The sequence below is a fragment of the Nelumbo lutea genome, chromosome 2, assembly GCF_056320005.1.
Source record: "Nelumbo lutea isolate HS-2025 chromosome 2, American lotus-T2T, whole genome shotgun sequence".
NCBI lineage: Eukaryota > Viridiplantae > Streptophyta > Magnoliopsida > Proteales > Nelumbonaceae > Nelumbo > Nelumbo lutea.
The window spans coordinates 105,668,563-105,685,202 of record NC_142685.1 but is presented as its reverse complement, the minus strand read 5'-3'; the positions used below and the strand labels follow the sequence as shown (position 1 = coordinate 105,685,202).

At 41.8% G+C, this 16,640-nt stretch overlaps 1 protein-coding gene across 2 annotated transcripts in view; it reads left to right on the top strand.

Annotated features, from left to right (window-relative positions):
* The first annotated feature begins 648 nt into the window (after positions 1-648).
* Positions 649-16,640, top strand: part of LOC148872518 (putative disease resistance protein RGA3) — a 46,472-nt gene continuing 30,480 nt past the window's right edge. For both annotated transcript variants that reach the window (XM_088968180.1, XM_088968181.1), the window contains exon 1: positions 649-3,842. In XM_088968180.1, coding sequence (XP_088824306.1) covers positions 1,727-3,046 — 1,320 coding nt within the window. In that variant the 5' untranslated portion in view covers positions 649-1,726 and the 3' untranslated portion in view covers positions 3,047-3,842. The remainder of the gene's footprint in view (positions 3,843-16,640) is intronic.

Here is a 16,640-nt window from a genome sequence, read left to right as displayed (position 1 = left end):
ACTAATAGTCATAACACAACTGAGGGTCTATGACAAGCCATCTTTTGGATATCTAAGGATAAAAAATATTGGTCCCCGACTATAATATTTGGGCCCCAACTATAATATGTCCCTATAACCCTACCCTTGAAATATATTGCATATAACAAGACGGGAAGGCCCGAACCCATTCCTGGGCCTCAAGTTAGGAATTTATTTGGGATTAAAAGGCTTGACCTCACTGGTGTTATAGTGGCCCTTTTCTTTATAACTTAGTCCGGTCTGCATTAATGGGTTCCATTACTGTTGTATTTTTGCATGAATCCATTCTTGATATCAAGTGTGGTAAAATCGTTGCAACTATATAATTGTGTTGAGTCTAGTAAACCAAATTCCTATTTGAATGGACTGATTTAAGTTTAATTGTTTAAATTGATTTTAACCTTATTTTGAAAAATTGGACATTTGCTAATGTAGTGTCTAATGGCACTAATGACACTAGTTTACGTATATTAAACAATAATAAACAATCGTAATATAGTAATATGTGCCTTAGACTTTGTTTTTCCTAATTTTTAATGTTTACATCAACTACAAATATTTCCTAATTTTTAATGTTTTCCTAACATTATAATTGCATTCCAGCAGCCTGAAAAGCAAAGAAAAGACTAGAGACTAAATCTGAGGCCACAAAGTCCTCCCGAATGCTGTGTTTGTGCAAAATTCAAAGATGCTGAAACTGTCGGCAGCGTCATCATCTCCAGCTCTCCAAGTCTTTGAGTTTATTATTCTATTCCAAGTGCTTCTTTACACTATTGCCCTTGGACATGGGTTTGGTTGAATGATCCATAATTAAGTCCACAACTGGAGAACCATTCGCCGTGTCTTCTTGACTGGTGCCATCCCAAGGTGTTATATGCTCTGATCAGTGAGTGGAACGTTGTGACCGCTTGCTCTAGTCTGTTTTCTCTTTGGCAAAATATGGCAGAAGCTGTGCTTTTTGACTTTGTTGGAAACATAGTGGCGAGCTTGGCCTCCCAAGCTATTCAAGAGATTGGTCTGGCATCAAATGTCAGAAAGGATGTTGAAAAGCTGAAAAACAAGCTATCGGCGATCAAAGTTGTGCTTCTGGATGCAGAGGAACAGCAAGCCAACAACGATGCCGTGAAAGATTGGCTGAGAAGGCTCAAGGACGCTGTTTATGATGCAGATGACGTGGTAGATGAATTTGAAACTGAAGCTTTGCGAAGGCAAGTGGAGATCCATGGCAGCAAAAGAAAGGAGGTAAAAAACTTCTTTTCTCGTTCAAATCCTGTTGCATTCTGCCTTAAGATGGGTCATAGAATAAAAGAGATCAGGGAGAATCTTGATGTGATTGCATCAGATATGTCCAGATTCCATTTTAGAGAGAGGTTACATGATACCAGGCCATTTGCCAAGATAAAGAGGGAGCAAACTCACTCCTTCATACGTGAATCGACTGTTATCGGACGAGACCAAGATAAAAAGAAGACTGTAGAGCTTTTATTAAAGGGACCACCCGACTCCAACTTGGGTGGTGGTGATGGTGTTCATCATCATCATCATCCAGCTGATCAGAATGTGGGCATCATTCCCATAGTTGGAATTGGGGGACTGGGGAAGACCACACTTGCCCATTGGATCTTACGAAGGGGTCGACTGTTTTCAGAGGAGGAGGGTGGAGGAAATTGGTGAGGAGTATTTCAACGATCTACTGTGGAGATGCATGTTTCAGGAAGCAAAAGAAGATGAAGAGGGAAACATAGTAAGTTGCAAAATGCACGACCTCGTGCATGAACTTGCTCAATCAGTCGCAGGGGTCGAGTGTTTTCGGATAGAGAAGGGAGCTCAACCACCTACTATAACTATTCCGGAAGGAGTTCGATACGTGGCGTTTCCTGAGAATGTAGGATATCATAGCACTAACAGCATTGAATCCTGGTCACAATTGAAACTTGCTAATAAGATGCGGACTCTACTCTTGCCCCATGGATATTATTCTGGGATGAGATTGCCAATTGAAAGAATAGTGAATTGTTGTGCTTGCTTACGTGTGTTATACTTACATGGTACAAGTATTGAGAAGTTGCAAATAAGTAGCATAGGTGAATTGAAGCACTTAAGGTACCTTGACCTCTCTCTCAATAGAGAAATTAAGACACTCCCTACATCAATTACTAAGCTCCAAAATTTGCAGACCATGAAACTTAAAAATTGTGGTGGTATTGAAAAATTGCCAGCAAATATTGGAAATATGAAGAGCCTAAGGCATGTTGACCTCTCTGGGAACAAGGGAATCAAAGCACTCCCTGCTTCTATTACAAAACTAGAGAATTTGCACACTCTAAATCTTAATAGTTGTGGTCCATTTGAAAATTTGCCGCAAAATTTGGGAAGATTGAGAAAGCTTATGATAATCAATTTGACAATAGCAGCAGGGGAACATGTCATGAGGGAGTTGCATGGCCTGAACCCCAGCGGTGATTTAACTATTTGGAGAGCTGAACAAATGAGAGATGGCAAGGAAGCAAACTTGAAGGAGAAGCCACACCTTCGATCCTTGACATTAGAATATGGAGGGGAAGGGGATAATGATGATGATGCGTTGGAAGGACTGCAGCCACATCCAAGTCTGAAGGAGTTGAAGCTAAAAGGGTATGGAGGGATGAAATTTGCTTCTTGGATGATTAAATCCTCGTTGCTCCCAAATCTAGTGAGAATTCATTTAGTGGATTGTCGAAGATGCGAATCTCTTGACTTCTCAGGTCCGCTCCCTTCCCTTGAAGTTCTAAGCCTATATAGATTGGAAGCCCTCAAGAGCATTACATGTAAATTGAGAAAAGGAGATGGATTCTTCCCATCCTTAAAGGAACTCTACCTCAGGTTCATGCCTAAATTGGAGAGTTGGTCAGTAGTAATGGAAATATTAGACGGTGATCAGGAAGTAGTGGTAGAAGAAAAAGAAGAGCCACATAACTCATTATCAGTAGTACTGTTCCGTCACCTTCCCTGTCGCTGGACCATAGTGCGTGTTCCTAAATTGTAAAGTATTCCTTGGGGTTGGCCGGCACGTGAAAGAGTGGAATTATCTAGAATTTATGCTAAGACATTGGAGTTAATTCTGAAGAAAAAGACGAAGAAAGATAAAACCCCAGCCCCATCCCCATCCCATTAATGTTGACATCATCATCATCATCAACTACAGACTCGTCATCCTCTTCTTCTTCTTCTTTTCAACACTTTCCTTCCCACTACTCATGCAACCACCACATCATTGACAATTAGCTGGTGCTCAGACCTAGAGTCTTTTCCTTCGGAAGCGATGGAAGGCTTGATTTCTATCCGAATGCCGATCTTGAAGAGCTACAAATTGAGTCTTGTCCAATCTTTCATTCGTTGGAGGGCATCGGAGGTCTTTCTGCCCTAAAAGTTTCGAGGATTAGGCATCTGCCCCAATTGGTGGAGCTGCCAGAGGAGCTTGGAGACCTCAAATCCCTTCGGAAACTTTTTATTGAAGATTGTCGTAATCTATCATCACTACCTCAAGGTATGCGCGTCTGACAGAGCTACAGATTCTACGGATTCAAAAATGTCCCAAGTTAAAGAAAATGCGCAACCGGTAAGGGTAAAGATTGGCCTAAGATATCTCATGTCCCAGATGTGAAAATACAATGATGGTGCTGATGACGTACTGAGAAAATTTTAATTATTAAGTGATTGGAAACTGTATTACTTCTCAACTTTCACATTCGTCACATCACTCCAAAAAGGAGAAGCCATGGCGCATCACTATCTCTGTTTTACTTTTATCCACGACATCAGACTTCCTTCTTCTACCTCTGGTACGTACGTAGACACTTTACTTTATCTTCACAACCAAACTACTTCATTGTGCTTCTTTTAATGTTCATCTACAACAGGGGAGGCCAATTAAGTTTCCGTCTATTTCTACATTCTTTCTTATCTTTTATGGGAAAATTGACAATTTCTTTTAGACCTTACGGTCATTTCCAAGGAACAAGAAACAGGGGAGGCCAAAAGAAAATGGTCTCGCATTTTAATTAGTTTTAAATTTAATTTACATCAACATTATACCATTGTTGTTGGGTAACCAATATTGTGTTAAACATGGAATAAAATCCTCTATGCATATCCTCAATAAACATCAATAATGCCCCATAAGATGAACCTTTATGGATATATCTTCCCTTAACTTTGTTTAGTGTTCCTTCTTTTACCACGATGGGTCACAGCAAGCTTTGTAGTTGTGCATAGGAAACATCTGCCTAGTCCTCAACGTCCTCAATGTCCAGCTGTGCAAAACTTTTATCACAAAAGGAAGAACTACTATGGTAAAAGTAGTGATACAAGCTCTACCAACGTTGCTCGACCACCCACCATCCTTAACTAACTTGAGTGTTGGAGTATCTATCCGGGGAACAACTCCTCGGGCCTCTGACCATATTCTTGTTTCAGCCCATGGTGTACAGCTTCGCCCTTCCACCTCGGCTTTGCCATTTGGCAAAATTATTTGACTGTGATCTTGGTCGGGACACCTCGGACCAAACAACATCAGATTGGTGTCATTTATGGGAAATGCACAAAAAGTCATTCCCAATTTTCTTTCTGCGCAATCAAGAAACATGCCAAGAAACGCATTCGACCGCTCCACAGGCCAATCTACATCTTAGGTATCTTGCTCTCATAGCAGCCCTCCACATTGCGAGTCTCAGCAGTAGCCTCAACAGCAAACCAAGGTCGACCCTGCCCAGTTCCTGGTGATGCAGTAGAAGGCCAACTAGATCCTCACGATGATGCAAATCCTGGGACAAATAGCGCAACCCCCTCAGACCACCCCCACTCTTGTCCAGATGCTTAACATAGTCGATCTTCGCCCTGAGGACCCCAAAAACTAACACATGGACAAGAAAAGGGTGTGGTCGGACCAAGAAAGGCAGCAGTCATTAAAAAGATTGGACTCTTCAACATTATCTCGCGCACGTGATGACCGTAGCAAGATGCACTATTTTTCCCAAACTTCTGCAAAAGAAAGGCTCGGTCAATGAATGTAACAACAGCTAGTCTCCATTGCCGAGTCTAGCTCGGTCAAAGACCGCCCCGTGATACCCAAGAAAGAAAGGGCCATGCACGTGGCTTCAAACAATAGAGATGTGGAGATCAAGGAGCTCAGACACTACCTAACTGAATTAGAATGCAGCCAAAGAGCTAGTCTTCACCCAAGACATCATGGATGAGCTCTCACTAGCCGATTAGCGACCTCCACAGTTTGAGAAGTACGACAAAGCTGTATACTCCAATGACCACTAATGATGCTGCACGACTCATCTGAAGTTCCAATTAAACCTTCATCGCTACCCTCAAGGGAGTTGCCCAAACATGGTACCTCTCCCTTCCCCCACGCTCTATCTCCTCTTGGGAACAGTTGGAGAGCCAATTTCTAGCATAGTTCATGGCTAGCCAACGACATTAGAAGAATTTGGCCAGCCTCATGCAAGTGCGACAAAAGAAGGGAGAGACCTTCAAATAGTACTTGGAGAGGTTTAATGCTAAGGCCCTACAAGTCTATGGTAGTCACAGCCATCATGCAAGGCCTGTGCCCCTTCACATTTAGTTTCTCACTGTCAAAGAACACTCCTTAGACCGTATCCGTGCTGATGACACACACCCAGAAGTAGATCAACACCAAATAAGCACAATCACAACTGAGGGATGAGGAGGAACAACATGACAGGAAGAGAAGGGGCCCTTACGAGAACATGATAGAAAGGGTGGATTGAGACAACAAGAGACAAGACCGTTAATCTAACAGAAGACCGATGACTCCACCACTGACCTATAGGAACTCCGCACCTCTGAATATACCTTGGTCAAAGATTTTGTTAGAAATCTACAACCGCAGCTACATCAAGTGGCCTGAGAAGATGAAGTCCCAGAACAACAAGAGAAGCAGAGACAAGTACTGTGACTTCCATTAGCAACATGGCCTTGAGATGGACAATTGCCGCGATCTATGCCAACACCACGAGGACCTGATTAGGTGCGGATACCTAGAAGGATTCATCGACATCAAGGATTATAAGCCGAAGGAAGAACCACGCCAGACAGACAGGCCTCCAGCCCAAGCTCCCCCGATCGGGGTCATTGTAGTGATCTCAGGAGGAATGGCCTCTGGGGGGAGAGTAGCTCGGGCCACAAGGCATATGCATGACTACTTAAGATCTATGACATGGCATAGAAGAGAAGACAACAAGACGACCTGATCACCTTCATAGAAGACAACCACAGGGGGGGCATAAACCCTGCACGATGACACTCTCGTGATAACTACCGAGGTGGCCAACTTCAAAGTTTGGCACATCCTAGTGGATACAAGAAGCTCAACCGACATTCTCTTCGAGGAAGACTTTGAACAGCTCAGCATCAACAAGGATTGTCTCACTCCAGTCAACACTTCCCTGGTAGGCTTCTCCGGAGAATCCCTCATGCCCCAAGGGAAGATGGAGACATCACCACCACAATGATAGTCGACTTTATCGTCTTCCGAGTCCTCTCACCCTACAGCGCCATCCTCAGCCGACTGACCCTAAATGCTCTATGGGCCTCGATTTCCACATGCCACTTAGCAATTAAATTCCCCACCCCATATGGAGAAGGCATGGCACGTGGTGACCAGAGGGCTGCATGGTGATGTTACCTGACCTGACGGTCTGCTGAGGAAGGCCCCATGCCGCGAAAGCACTAACAACGAAGCACATAGACCTATGAGACGAGTTGAAGACACATCGCAACTATCCCATCAAAGACCTCATACAGGTGTCGCTCTCTAAAGAAGACCCCAAGAAGATAGTCCAAATTGGATCCCTCCTAGAAGATCGTCTTCGGCAAGATGTCATACGGTTGTTGAAGGACAACGCCGACATGTTTTCTTGGTTGACAGTAGACATGTCGGGGGTTGACCCCAAGGTCATCACCCACCACTTAAACGCTGACCTGTGCTACAGACCCATCAGACAGAAGAAGAGGAGCTTCGTCTCATAATGGTGGCAATTGAAAAATGAAGAATTCCAAAAGTTGTTCGACGTCGGTTTCATCCAAGAAGTGAAGTACCCCGGACTGGCTGGTGAATGTGGTAATGGTGAAGAAAGCTAATGGAAAGTGGAGGATTTGTATCTTCACCAACCTGAACAAAGCCTGTCTCAAAGTCAACTTCCCCTGTCAAGGATCGACCAGCTCGTCGACGAAATAGCGGGGCACGAACTCTTGAGCTTCATGGATGCATTCTCATGCTACAATCAAATTCATATGCATCTGGATGACCAGGAGAAGACAGCCTTCATCACCAACCGAGTGATGAGAGTAGAATTTATCGCATTTTAATCCCCAAATATTTTGTCTTTCATACTTAATTAGTACTTAATTGGACTCATATCTCTTGTATTTCGGTTCAGGGCATGAAATAAAGCATCAGGAGCAAAGAAAGGCAAATCGGATGATTTTTCACAGTTTCGGCAGCATTCACTAATATGGGCCTAACTCGCGTATCCGAGCTCTGATTGGGCTGATTCAAGACCCACTGGAAAGATACGAGACGAAGCCACAACTTTCATGTTTTGGGCTTTCGCAGATTCAGCCTGCATCGAAGAGAAATCTGGGCCCGAAGTCTGGGTAAATTTGTAGGAAGGCCCAATTTGTAGCTGAAGCCCAACTTGCAGAAAAGACTGGCTGAAGCCCAATTCGCAGAGGAGGTCAAATACGAATCCAAGAACAAGAAACTAAGAAGAGTGTCAAACTCCCCGAGACCATGTGCCACTAAGCATCCCCCAAGCAATGAGAGCTCCGAAGCACCTCAGCATTACAAAGCCGAATACTAGGACATCAAGATCTCAACTACTCTAGACCTCGGCTAGAATAAGATCGAGGCTTATGAGTAACCCATTCATTTCAGTTCAACAAAATAAAATGAGAAAAAGGTAAAGAAGGAAACACAAAGCTTGGGACAAAAGTTGCTTTTCATGAATAACTAAACATAATTACAAGTGAAAAGGCTCAACATATCGAGCCATGTACATCACAACACAAAAAAAGAAGGATAACATCAAGAGAGCAGAACATAACAGCGGCAACAACAGAAAGTAGACGCTTCAATTCTTAGTTGGATGCTCCTTGGCCTCCTTAAGCACCTCGGAAGCAGTAGTGCCATCCTCGCTATGTGTAGGGGGATCATATGGGTCCAAACCCTTGCAACCTTGGCAGTGATAGATTGTTGGCACACGATCCTCTTCCGACAAAGGTCGAAGCCTTCCTCCCAGGTGTAAGAAGCCCAGTCGTCTAGCTCGATCTGGTAGGCATCCTAGGCCTTGCACATGGCGACCCCTTCTTCCTCTACTCAAGTAACTTTCTCCTTGACCTCCTTCCTCAAGGCTTCCTAAGCATCCTTCAACTCAGTTGCATGGTCTTTCGCTTGCAAATGGTGTCATTTTTCTTGCCATTGTCATGCTTTAGCTCAGAGTTCATGGTCTCAAGCTCGACCAACCAAATCCTCAAATGCTCGGCCTCAATCTCTCGAACTTCATAAAGGCACCACAACATCCAAAGGCGGCCAACTTGAGTGACCACGGAGAAAGCGTTCTACAAGAAAGGACCAACTATCAGCACAATGGAAGTTATAATCAACCAAAGCAAAGTGACCAAAGAAACGAGAAGAATTACTGCCATGGCCTGATGCAGAGCCATACTCTCTAGAGAGCTACTCTTTAAGCTGGCTACTTCATGTTTGATGGCTGGCGTCAGCAGACCCTAAACAAGTTGCTCGAGAACACCCTCGATCTCAAGCCCATCGCCAAGTTGAACATCCCACTACAACATGTAGACACCAGTGCTGCCACTCTCTAGCACATTCTCTCGCAATGGCGGGGAGTGGTCGGTCGGAGCACCCTCCTCTGGGTCAACCACCACCACTTCTTACTCGGCCTGCCTCAACCTCTTCTACTGTCGAGGTGTGCACTCCACAGACCTCGGCTATGTCTCAACAACCTAGGGCTGGGTCCCTTGGGCCCATTCAGACCACACTCCTACACCCATGGTCCTCATACAATGAGAAACCTCCTTACTGCTAGCCATCTCAACACCTGCACAAAACACACACCAAGTCAGTCACCAAGTAAAAGATTTTGGATACAAGAAATCTAGGAACCTCAGCATGACATGGACCGGTCTCACTCATAAGCCCACCGTAGATTAAGATCAAGAAGGACATGCACTCCATTGCGTCAATCCTCTCGATCATCTTATTATGCCTTCCCCCCCAGGTGACCTCAATCACACTCAATGCCTTCACCTTAGTCCTCATCTTTTGAAGCTTAGCCGGTAGATGCCAAACTCTAGGGCAACGCACAAAGAAGAACCTCACCTTCCAGCGCTTCACTGAAGATGGTGCCCCAACCAACACCTTATGTTGCTATCATGCCGGGAAATAATAATAACCCAGATGGTGATGTTTCAGATGAAAGAAGTATACAAACATTGGTGGGTTAACCTCAAGGCCATGAACCAAATAGTAACACAAATGGCTCGCTATATATCCAAATAAGTTCGGCATCAACTAGACAAGTAGGACCCGGTACCACTTGAACACCTCAATAGTCCCCTCACTTAAAGGAAACCTTAGCCTGGCAATCAAGCTGTGCTTGTATACACAGAGCTCGCTTGGTCGAGCCGAGGTGGCTCTCTCACCAATGCCTAGACACCTAAGTTCATACTCCTCCGGTATATAGTACAGACAACACGGGGTGGTCCCAAACCAACTGTCGGCCCATGAAGGGAGGATGGCCTCCTCCTTAGTCAACAAGTCGACCTCAGTCTCCCAATCTGTGGCCCCCTCAAGATCAAAGGCCACCTTCTCAAATTCTTTGGCCTTGGCCCCCTAGCCATTGGCCTCATAGATAACGAACACGGTAGACTTGATGAGATACCTCAGCTCAGACCCACTACTAAAGGAAGAAGAGGAAGAGGAGGAAGATGAGTAAGGGGACTTAGTAGACAAAGAAGAAAACATCATACTGGATTTACGGAAGTTTAGACCACGGAATTGAAGCAACACCGAGCTGAAGACTACTTCTCATCGAGCTCTACAAAGACTCCCTTCGAAAATGACAAAGTTAAAATTCTCTCCACTTTCTTTTATAGGACCTTCAACATCCTAGATCAAGGAAAATGAACCACGTAGGTCAAACACCACCCTTTGACAACTCAGAAAGAAAAAATGACGTAGTCGCCCTTCGCGGAGGTGAATATCTCTCCAATGAATTCAGGGACTACTTAAAGGACAATGGGATTATATCACAATTATCTCCTCTTGCTACACCATAATTAAATGATGTCTTAGAGAGAAGAAATCGAACTCTATTAGATATGGTCCGATCACTCCTCTTCCACTCACAATTACCTATATCTTTTTGGGGGCATGCATTGGAGACTACGGTATAAGTATTGAACCGGTTCCAACCAAATCGGTTCCTAAGACTCCACATGAGCTATGGACCAACAAGAAACCAAGTGTAAGACACTTAAAATTTGGGGTTGTCCTACACACATTAAAAGAAAAAATGTGGACAAATTGGAATCCAAAACCAATCATTGCGTATTTGTAGGCTACCCCAAGGACTCTGTAGTGCATCTTTTCTATGACCCAAAAAACAAAAATTGTTTTTTAGTCGAAATGCCTACTTCTTGGAAGAAGACTATATCCTAAACAATCATCAATAGGAAATTGTTTTTGATGAAGAGAGAACAAGAGTAGTGGGGGATAACCCACAAGTTCTAGAAAACACCCAACCTAAAAAATCTACCTGGGCGTCTAAACCTCCAGTTCATTACAGTTATGATCAAGAAAGTTGAATGATAGAAGCCACGAACAATGAGGAAGATCCCATGACTTATACGGAAGTTATGTTGGATATAGATTCCTTGAACTAGGTAGATGCCATGAAAGTCAAGATGGACTTAATGAAAACCAACGGAGTCTAAACTCTCTTATACCCACCCCTGGAGTGGAAGCAATCAGTTGCAAATAGATCAACAAGAGGAAGGACTTTGATGGTAAGGTTGAGACTTATAAAACCTGACTTGTAGTAAAATGGTATTTTCAAAAAGGAGTCGATTATGAGGAAACCATTTTGTTCATAGCCATATTGAAATCCATATGGATTCTATTACTTATAGCTACACATTATGACTATGAAATATGGCATATGGATGTCAAAACCGTGTTCCTGAATGGAGATCTTATTGAAGATATCTATATGCAACAACCGCAAGGCTTTGTTGCCTTGGGTCAGGAATATATAGTGTGTAAACTGAACAAGTCCATTTATGGGTTGAAGTGGCTTATAGAAGTTGGAACATCTGATTTGACTCAATGGTTAAATAGTTTGACTTTGAGCAGATCTGGATGAACCTTGTATTTATAAAAGGACAATAGGAGAAAAAGTTACATTTATGATTTTGTATGTAGATGACATTCAACTCATTGGGAATGATGTAGGAATGTTAATTACAGTGAAGGTATGACTTTCACAACAGTTCTCTATGAAAGATCTTGGAGAAGCCTCCTATATCTTAGGACTTCGACTCTATAGAGATAGATCGAAATGAATAATAGGATTATTGTAATCTACTTACATTAATAACATCATCAACAAGTACAACATGGACAACTCCAAGAAGGGATTCGTTCCTTTCAGACACAGAGTCACTCTCTCTAAAGGAATGTCACCTAAGACCCCTGAGGAGATCAAGGTTATGAGAGAAGTTCCCTATGCCTCGGTCGTAGGGAGCATTATTATGTCATATTGTGCACTCAAGCTAGACATTGCTCAGGATTGTGAGTGTGGTAAGTAGATACCAGTAAAACCCAGGATAGGAGCATTTGACGCTGTGAAAAATATACTAAAATACCTACAAAGGACTAAAGACTATTGTCTTCTCTTCGACGGTAGTTCGTTACAAATGGTCGGATATATTGATGCTAAATTCCAGTCTGACCCAGATAATAGAAAGTCTACATCTAATAACATCTTTACAATGAGGTCCTGAGCAGTTAACTAGAAAAGCATCAAACAAGGGATCATAGCAGATTCCATGACCAAGGCCAAATAAATTTTCGCAAGTGAGGCTACTAAGTAAGTAGTATGGGTTAAGAAATTCATTGCTCCATACATCATATCACCCATTCCACTGTTGTGTGACAATATTAGAGTCATTGCTTAGGCTAAGGAGCATAGAGCCCACTCAAAGTCAAAGCACATCAAAAGGAATTTCCACATATTACAGGAGATTATTGATAGAGGAGGACATCCAAATTCAGAAAATAGCATTAGTGGAGAATATGTTAGATCCATTGACTAAGCCACTAACATGGAAAGTGTTTGAGAAACACATGGACAGTATGGGACTAAGGCTTGTACATGATTAGATCTAGGTGCAAGTGGGAGCTGTTAGACATTGTATGCCCTTAGCTCTAATCAAATTGATGTACAAATATATTTATTGTAAATGAATAAAAGTACATTATTGTTTCATGTTGTCATTGGTATGTTTCTATGTAATTTACCCCTTAAACTAGACACTTTTTAGACTCGTGTTTGTTTAGAATGTTCTCAGCTATTTGAAAGACTTGGGGAGTTTATCCTGCCAAGTGATGTGTGGCTCATTGTGACACTAGCAAGTGCACTAGCCGTTCAAGTAATAAAGTAGTGAGTGAAGTATCGTTCCCACGAGGATTTAGGAAACAATTACCAATACTAAATTGAACATTTCTTATCTGATCAACAAATAAATCAAAACTCTAATGAAAGCTAAGAAATCCTAAATTAAAATCTATCTAAATCATTGGTCCAATTGCCTTCAATTCAGGTTAGAAGAGTAAGCAGTAAATGTCAATCTCAGAATTCAGCAATCTATCAATTTGGATCATTCGAATGAATCATGATTGAGCCTTGGTTTGGTGAAACCCCCAAGGTCATGAACAGCCTCTCTCAAGCGCATGTTCATCCTATGCATGAGTGACGGTTCTTCTATCTCTAGCAAGAATCTAATCCCCATGCATGCATTTCTTCAAACACTTCTAAGGCATCAATTCAAATCTGAATTGATCACCAACTGAATTGTGCAAGTTATCTCTAACCTTGCACTCAATTCAGTTCTTGAATAGTAGATCTGAATTCCTAGAGTCTCTCTCAAGCACTCTAGGAATTCCAAGCTGTAGATTAATTCGCCCAATCTGAAATTTGCAGATCTGAATTCTCTTTCAAGCAATTCAGATCTTGCAATCTCAGATCTGAGAATTCAGATCTGAGTTTTGAAGGTTAGTTGGCCGAATTGATCTGCAATCACACCCTTATTCAAGAAACTTCAAGTACAATGCATGATCATTTGAATGAATCAAAAAGAATTAGATTGCTGAACTGAAATTTTACAAGCTGAAATACATCAAGGAAGAATGGAAACAAGGAGAAAGAAGAAAGAACATATAACTAAGAAACTGAATTCAAATCAAAAGAGAATGAAACTACAAATGATTTATTACAAAAAAATCTTTGAATCACAATCCCTCAATTCGAACTCACCTTCTTCTTCTAGCTTGCTTGTCTTGAACTTCCTTCAGCCCTTCTTCTTCTTCTTCCTTGCGCCTAGCCTTCTTCTCTTCTCTTCTCTCAAGGTGGCTGAACCTCTAAGAGTGGGAGAGCCTTTCTCTCAAGCAATTGAACAACTTTCTCCCCTCCTAGAGGCCTCCTTATATAGTTTTTCAAGGGGGCTCTTGCCCCTTCTTGAAGCCTCTAGAATGGGGTGTATTACACCCCTCATGAACCTTCTAGAGTGCTCCCTCCTTCTCTTCAAGAAACTCTTAGAAGTTGCCGCCCCTAGCTCCCTTTGGGCTGCTATTTGGGCTACAACTTAGCTTGCTTTTGAGCTCATGTGGGCTACACTCTAGGCTGTTATTTGGGCTAAAAATGGGCCTTCCTTGCTGGGCCGAATTCTCCTCATAGCTAGGCTTCTTCCCTTGGATTTTCCAAAGAGTTTCACTTGCTCTTCTTGGGCCGAATGAAATTCTCTTGCTCTCATGGCTGGGCCGGGCTGAACTTGATAAATTTTGGGTTTTCTTTTCTTGCTTTTGCCTTCTTTTTGTTGATTTGGATCCCCCTAAAATCTTTCTTGCAATCAAGCTAAAATAGGGCAAAATTTAATTAAACCATCATAAAATTTCATGCAAAAACCTCATAAAATATAGATAAATTGTAGGTTCATCACCAAGACCGACACTGATGTGATGCCAAAGAAGTTGGGTCAACTTTTCTTAACTGCTAAGATTAGACTTGAAGCACATGAAATGCGTCTTTGGTTGAAATACTAAACCCGAACCTTTTTCCAATTATGCCGTGGATATTGGCGATTGATGGGCAGAATTGGAAAGTTACACATAACCCCTAGACTTGATTATGGTACTATACTGGGTGTTGCATTTGGTTGTCTTTGATATACCAATCAGTGAGATCCATTATGAGTAAAAACCTAGGTATATTGGGGTAGTCTAAGAATTTACTTAAGTGGGTGATCATAGTGATAGGATTGGCCCCTTTGTTGGATAAAGTGAATGATCAAGTTTACACTCTCTCTGATGGAAACATAAACTGCCGGTAGTAGATTTCAACTATGTTTGAGATTTGGTTTTGTAATATATATATATATATATATATATATATACTAAGTGTAAGAGACCATTAAGTGATGATTGCCTAATGGGCTATATCTTACTTAAGTCCATTATCCTTGGTTTTTCATAGGATGGCTGGATTCAAGGATCATTTAACTATAAATATTGGCCCATATTGAGCCTATAATGATGTTCTCAGGGCTTCATTCCATTTAGTAGTGAATTCAGCCAAGCCTTTTCATAGAGGCTAAGACGAACCCATGTGGGCTTATATGAGGTTATTGTAGAGTCCCACACCATACAAATCAAACTTAAAATAGCCAAGCAACATTCTTGGGTCGTGAGCCATATAGCTAAAGGGCCAAAAGACCATGATTAATATGATTAATTAAGATGTCACATGATTGCTTAAGCTGTCATGTCACATAGGTGAATCTGGGCTTGGAAATGGGTTTAGACCACCCATTCTCTTAAGAGGATAAGACCCATCTCTTGATAGATTCCAGATCCAAATAAAGATCTGGATATATCTCCTAATTCAATTAGGAGAAGTGCTCCACAAAGGATAAAAGAAGAAGAGATCGAACTGCTTAAGACATCTCTGGATTCATGCACTCTCTCTTCTTCTCTTGTTTCCCAAGAAAACCTAGTTCAACCTCACCTTTTGGGACTGATAAAGATTAGTTATTTCTCTAATTTTTACAAGAAAAGTACAAAGAAAATCCGTGCTCACCTTCCCAAGTCGATCCGAGGAGTTGGATTGCAGTTTTGCTGAAAATTGCATTGTTGAACCGGCTTCAACCTATAGTTGTGCCATCTTCAATGAAAGCTAGTTTTAGGGACTGATTTGGGCATGAACTTCCACCTTGGGAGCTACACTTGTGGAATCTGTATAAGGTATATTTCCCCCATTTGTTTTGGTTTCAATGCAAGATCGATCCTAGAAAAATGCAATTTTTCTATTTTCATGGAATTCGATTCCCGTAAGGTTAAGAAAATTTTTGAAATTTTGCCCAGTCATATAGCATGGTTCAACCATCCATATGATGGATCCTAACCTTGCTTCGTGAATGATGCACAAACCTTGCCCATACTAGCCTTCTTGATCAATTCTGTAAATTGTCTATTTCGAGAGTCATGTGATGAGTAGCACCCAAATCTAGATACCAAGTTTGGTCAAACATTGAATTTCCATTGGATTGATAGTGAGGAGTTTGCAACCCCCTACATAATGCTAAAAGATCACTGGCTGAATTATCATTTTGAAAACCAAAGGCATACTTGGCTTTGTGGCATTGTAGTGCACTATGTCCAATTTTGTTGCAGACTTGACATATAATATCAGAATTCTTATTACCATGACCTCCATTGGGAAATTGAGGAAAGAATGGTTGTTGTTGATTGTGCAGATAAAATTGTTGATGATTGGATGGGAAGGGTCCTCAATCCCTACCCCTACCACAGCTATTACTGGAATTAGAGAAGTGTTGAAACTGTTGATTAGGTTTCCTTATTGTGAAGAATTTTTATATTTTGTGCTAGCAAAATTAGGATTAACAGATTCGTCATTCAAAGAGTGAGAATATTCCTCAAACCAATTTTCATGGTTGAGTAACGATCCCATAATCTCTTGAATACCAAGACTATTAGCATCAGGATAATTTGTAAGGGAAGTAACAATAAATTCATATTCACTACCAAGACTAGCAAGAATAAAAAGAACTAGATTAGATTTGGTTATCGGTTCAGAAACACTGGAAAGACTATCTACGATTGATTTTTCCTGCTAGATGCAAGCAGAGATAAATAGAGATCCCTTCTTCAAATTCTGAAGTTGTCTTTTTAGTTGTAAAATCCTTGACCTAGAGTAGGTCGAAAAACTCTTTGCAAGTGTTCCCTATACTTCTGC